At 45.9% G+C, this 6,339-nt stretch overlaps 1 protein-coding gene across 1 annotated transcript in view; it reads left to right on the plus strand.

The window, feature by feature from the left end:
* The first annotated feature begins 1,515 nt into the window (after positions 1 to 1,515).
* The window catches only part of CHMP7 (charged multivesicular body protein 7), a 23,002-nt gene continuing 18,178 nt past the window's right edge, over positions 1,516 to 6,339 (plus strand). Inside the window, exons 1-2 of the mRNA XM_007950837.2 lie at positions 1,516 to 1,814; positions 3,676 to 3,847. Coding sequence (XP_007949028.1) covers positions 1,516 to 1,814; positions 3,676 to 3,847 — 471 coding nt within the window. The remainder of the gene's footprint in view (positions 1,815 to 3,675; positions 3,848 to 6,339) is intronic.

Consider the following 6,339-nt stretch of genomic DNA (forward strand, 5'->3'; position numbering starts at 1 on the left):
CTGTCTTAGTCTGGAAGCTCCGCTAAAACCTGTGCACCATGGGTGACCCACCCTGCTAGTATTTGAAATACTTGTGGCATAGCGTCCAGCCTCACAGCAACACACAAGGCACCACAGTACGACAAACTGACAGATGAGTGGTGGGTAAGATTTTAGATAGGGTGTTAAAGGGCAAGGGTCAACCTATCCAGTTTTCAGTTTCTGGAATATTTATGCAGCACCTCCTATGTGTCTTTGTGTGGTGCAAATGGTTAAGCTCTAGACTACTAATTAAAAGACTGACAGTTTGAGCCCACCGAGAGGCACTTCAGAAGAAAGGCCTGGCAATCTGCTTCTGAAAGGTCACAGCCCTGAAAACTCTATGGAGTGCAGCTGTACTCTGACACCCTAGGGGTCACCATCAGTCGGAATTGATTTGACATTAACTGTTTTTTTGGTTTGTTGCTTATGTGTTAGAGCAAGATATTTAAGTCTTGTACCTGCCCTCAGGGAACTAGGAAGGAACAGGAGATAGAAAGTAAATATTAATTGTGTAGTCCATGGAATAAAGAGATCAACAATGAGTTAGAATACTCAGAGAAGGTTTTAAGGAAGAGTTTAAATTGAGTTGGACTTTTAAGGATCTAAAATACTGATAAGGTGCCCTAGTGACACAAGGGTTAAGTGCTGGGTGCTAATCGAAAAGTTAAGGGGTGGAACCCACCAGCAGCTCAGCCCTGGCAATCTGCTCCTGCAAAGATTAAGCCCGTTGCCATCCAGTTGGTTCCAACTCATAGCGATCCTGTAAAGATTACAGCTTACGAAACCCTATGGGGCAGTTCTACTCGTCCTATAGGGTTGCTATGAGTCAGAATCGACTGGACTGCACACAACAACGGGAGCTCTGGTGGCGTAGCGCCTAAGGCATTTGACTGCTAATCAGAAACAGGATAAATATTCAGAAGGCAAAGGGCAGGAGGTGGGGAGCAAAAGTAGTGGAAGCTTACCCATCTCTCATAACAGGTATTTATCTGATGACATTATCGTAGAATGCATATTTGGAAGTTTAAATGTTTGACGAACACTTGGTAAACTACGTTCAGAGCCTCGAAATCCATCCAGGTGGTCCCGACGTTCCTTAGCAGGGACTTCTGCAGTCCCACTAGCCGAAACCAGAACAAGTTAGTGGCTTGATTTCTTGCTTCTTTATAGCGCTTCGCTAAACTCTATGACTCCTCATGCGGCGAAAAGAGCACCTACCAGCGGCGCATGCGAGAATCTCTTCTAGTCTCACAAAGACTGCGGGACAAGCGCTCTGCGTCTGTCTTAAAATAATGCCATCATCCCTCCTTCTGGCGAAGGGAGGGCAGCGCAACGCATGCGTAATGAGGATGCGCAGGACTTATGTCACGCTGTGGACGCGGTGACGTGATGACAGAGGAGGAGGTGATCAAGGAACGGAAGCCGGGAAGGAACTAGGGCGGAAGGAACCAGGGCTAGGGTTGTGCTTGGAGCCTTGGCGGGGCTGGGGTTCCGATGTGGTCCCCGAAGCGGGAGGCCGAGGCCCCGACCGGGGGGGACCCGGCGGGCCTACTGCCCCCCGAATGGGAGGAGGATGAGGAGCGCATGTCCTTCCTGTTCTCCGCCTTCAAAAGGAGTCGCGAAGTGAACAGTACCGACTGGGACAGCAAGATGGGCTTCTGGGCGCCGTTGGTGCTGAGCTACAGCCGCCGCCAGGGGGTGGTGCGCCTGCGTCTGCGAGACTTGCAGGAGGCCTTTCAGCGCAAGGGCAGTGTCCCGCTGGGGCTGGCCACGGTGTTGCTTGACCTGCTGCGGTGAGGGGCGGGCCGGGACTGGGCTCTGGGCGGGGGACGGGGCCTGTCTCTTGGACGGGGAAAGGGTCCTGTTCGCTGATAGCACACCGTGCCTAGCTAAGGGCCTGGCACAAAGTAGGTGTTCAGGGTTTGTTCAATAGATAAAGGAAGAGGAAGACAAGAAAGAGTCTAGGTTAGGTGTGCCTGTGGGAAGAGAGAAAGGGAATATGGGGAGGAAATTTAGGGACTGAGATAGTCCGAATTGGTGGGAACCCAGTGATGAGAGGAGAAGTCATTGTAGCATAGTGACAAAGATTTGTCTGGCGTGGAGCCCCATTATGTAGTTATTTCCTAGTGGGCCTCCAAATTTGAATTATTCCTGAAACAGAATAATAATGAGATAGGATTTATTAAACTAAGAAAGATCAGAGCTAAAAGACACTTACGGGAAAGAAGCCCAAAGGAATCTTGCCAACAACCGCCTGGCACAGATAATATGTCTAGCGTATTCTGGCTTGTCCTTGGCACAAGTTGTTTGGAGCAGAGAAGACATGAAGAGGGTGAGGTCTTTACTGAGTATCCTGGTGCCCTGAGAAGGTCCTGTAAGTGATAACTTGTGCAACAGATGCAGTGTTTGGGAGCTTTCCTGAGGAGGTAACATTGATATTTAATAGATGTATAGCACCTCATAGTATGCAGATATTTGCATACACCATTTCATCTGATCCTCACAGCAGTCCTGTGGGTGAGGTGATAGTGTTATCCTCAACAGACAGGAGGAAACTGAGCTTCATTCAGAGAGGTCAGTAACTTACCACAGTTACACAGCTAGTTAGAAGTAATAATAAGACTTAGGACTTCTGATCCAGATGCCTTTAATACCATGAGTTCTCCTAACCGCTGGCACTCACTGAAGCTTCTTAGTGCTTGACTGTCATATGAAGAATTTCTGAGGGAGAGATTTCTCCATGGAAACAGCATAACATCAAGGGCCAAAGCCTTGCTAAATTATGTGACTATGGAAAAATTATATGATCTCTTGAAGCCTCAATTTAACCAATTATAAATGGCAGAGATAATTGTACTGAGGTTTATTGTGAATATTTGAAGGGATATTCCTTATGTAGTCCCCAGCATAGTACCTGGTCCATGGTGAGCATTCAGTAAACTTATCTGCTGTTATTACTAATACCACAAAATGTTTCTCATTTCCACCTTTGTTTAGGAATAACAGAAAATCCTTTCTCTGTACATCCCTGTATTCTTCCCAGTGTCTTGCACTTTGAAGCCAATGCAGTATTGTTATTTTCATTTTATTGTTTTGGGCTCCATTTTTGAAAGAAAATCTCAACATAGGTCCTATACCCTCCCTTGCCCTAGAGTTTGCACAGTGGAGCCAGAGAAATCCTAGTTTAGATTTGGCCTCCTTGCCTTGGGCATATCACTTCTCAGTCCCTCAATTTTCTCATTAATTAAAATACCAGTAAAATACTATTTGTCTTGCAGACTGGTTGGGAGGCTCAGAGCTAGAGCGTAAACAGTACCGCACATAGAAGCTGGCACCTAGTAGATGCTGCATAATTGGTAGTTATGATGATGATAAGGAGCCCTGGTGGCACAATGTTTAATGTCCACCAGTGGCTCTGCAGGAGAACCTGATGACCCGTTCCTGTAAAGATTACAGCCAAGAAAACCCTATGGGACTGTTTTGTTCTGTCATATATGGTCACTCTGAATTGGAATTGACTGGACGGCACACAACAACAAAATGATGATGATAATAAAATACCTATCCTGGGGTGAGGGGATGAGATGGGAGAGGTAGTGACTAGAATGAAACATTATATTCAGCACTACTGACATGCCCTCTTTTTCCCTGCAGTCGAGGGGAGCTACAGCGGGAATCAGACTTCATGGCCAGTGTAGACAGCAGCTGGATCTCCTGGGGAGTTGGGGTCTTCCTGCTGAAGCCCCTCAAGTGGACTCTTTCTAACATGCTGGGGGATAATAAGGTTCCTGCTGAGGAGGTACTTGTGGCTGTGGAGCTGCTTAAGGTGGGTACGTAGAAGGCAGAGATCTGGTGTCATCTGGTGTGATGACAGGATCTTCCATGTTCCTTGTATTCTTCTTAGAGAAAGAATGTATCTTTTTTACATGGTGATAATAACTGAGTGTATCTGAATTATACAGACTTCCATTATACTGTACTGTAAACATTGTTTGTTGGACTTTTCTTTTTCAAGGGTACTCCTTTGTCTAGGAATTGTCAGGACATACCTTTGACTGTATTTTCTCCTATTTTTAGGAATTAATAATAAGCTAAAGTTTAAAAACTGCTTTGCCTTTTGTAATTTACTGATAAGAATTACTCAGGATTTCTGAGGACTTGTGACTTTGGGCTTTGCCATCCCCTGAATCAGAAAATTAGGTGCAGATTTCCTGCCTCTGACTAGAACTGTCTCCCCTTCCAGCTCACTGACAACCTTACTTCTATACTCTCTCATTCCCCCTCACTAGGGATCACTAGGGCCTTGATCCCTTCATACTCCCCAGGTCATTTGTCTGCCTTCTGTCCTGCCTGGACCGTAGGACTCATTTCCTGACTGATGCCCTCAGCATCTGTACATCACTCTTGGTCCACACTCAGAGATGCCCAGCAAATCCAAAGCCTTAAATCAGCTACATAATGTGCCGTCCTACTGGAGAAAATCACCCACAACCCAGCCTAGGGCTGTATGCATGGTCTCCAGCTTTCGGAGGGCTCTCAGAGCATTCTGCAGCCCGTTTTCCTTGTTCTCACCCACCCCTTTGATAATTGTTCCATTCTTTACTTCCTCTACTTTCAGCAGACAACAGGCTCACCCCTGACTTCACTGAGAAGGTAGAATCTCCTGTGTCAACACCTTCAATTTTCTGTCCCTCCACTTCAAATTTAACCTCATCTGAGCCCTTTTTTCTCCCCAACTTCAGAGGATGAACTGTCCTCTTCTACATGTGCTTGTGAATCTGTCTTTACCCATTGACTTAGGTTGGATTCTCTAGAAAAACAAAACTAGTGAAGTGTGTGTGTGTGTATATATATATGGGAGCTCTGGTAGCATAGTGGCTAAGGCACTTGACTGCTAACCAGAAGGCTGGCGGTTTAAACCCACTAGCCACTCCTCGGAAGGAGGATGGGGCAGTGTACTTCCGTAGTGATACTGCCTTGGAAACCCAAGGAGGGGTCGCTATGAGTCAGGTCCATCTTGATGGCACATAACAAGAACAACAACATATATATATATGTATATGTATATATAAAGAGATTTATCTCTAGGAAATGGCTCACACAGTTGTGGAGTCTGGCAAGTCCCAAATCCATGGGTTAGGGGTCAGCATGAAGGCTTCTGGCTCTTGTCATTTTGAGGCTGATGAACCCAAATCGGCAGGGCGGATGACTGCTGGCCCATGGAGCTGCAGAAGCTGGCGGATCAGATCAGACAGTAGGCTGTAGGCTCACAGGGCTGTGGAAGCTGACAAATCCCAGAATCAGCATGTTAGATGGCAGGCTATTGGCTCAAGTCCTAAGAACCGGAGGTCAGATGATGATGAACCAAATACAGGATACATAGTGAGAGAGAGCTTTGCCAGGGTATTCATACATGTTGGATATAGGCCACACCCTCAAGGAAGCTCCCCAGGAGCAAGGTGGTGATTGCATAAGGGTGTGACTTGAGTAAGTATGTGACTCGAGTTATGCTCTTTAATAAGAGGGTGCCTCATGGCACACACCACACTAATTTTGCCTCATTAACATATAGATTTGCAACACATAATTATACGGTATCATAAAATGGAGGACAATTACACAATACTAGGAATCATGGCCTAGCCAACTTTACTAAGTGTAATCTCCTGCACTGTCACCACTTCCTCACCTCCCGCTCTGTGACCCACTGCAGACTTACACCAGTCCCCTCCACTCCAACAAAACTGCCGTGGACAAAGTTACAGTAACCTTTCAATTTGTGTGTGTTTACAAAAGTTGACCTACACATGGAATAACAGGAGTATACTGAGGCAGTAGTTGCTTTTAAAACTTGCTGACCTGCTCCGACCTCCCACCCCACCCTCCAAAAGAATCTTCAAGTTTCTCCACATCTTGACAAATCCCCAGTCTTCTCTGCCTCTGATTGAGGAGGAGGGCTCCAAAATCTATAAATCTTTCCTATTCTCTAGGACTTTCAACTGAGCAGGACACATTTTCTTAAGGGGAGCCTCCAACTCCCTCCTCCCCAGCTGTGACAACCCCTACCCCCAGTGTTCTGATTCCAGGGCCTAGTCAGAGTCCCCATAGAGACTGCAGGATGGTTTGGGTGGTGCTGGGAAAAGCACAGTTCTTGTTGGTAGTCTTTCCTTTCTTTTTTTTATTATTTTATTTTTTTTAATTTTTAATTTATTTGTTTTTATTTGGGTGAAGATTTACAGAGCAAATTCACTTTCCATACAGCAGTTCACATATACTTTGTCTCATGTCATTGACCACAGTTTACCACAATGCAACAGC

Source organism: Orycteropus afer, unplaced genomic scaffold (genome assembly GCF_000298275.1).
Source record: "Orycteropus afer afer isolate SDZICR_OR568_19922 unplaced genomic scaffold, OryAfe1.0 scaffold00289, whole genome shotgun sequence".
Taxonomy (NCBI): domain Eukaryota; kingdom Metazoa; phylum Chordata; class Mammalia; order Tubulidentata; family Orycteropodidae; genus Orycteropus; species Orycteropus afer.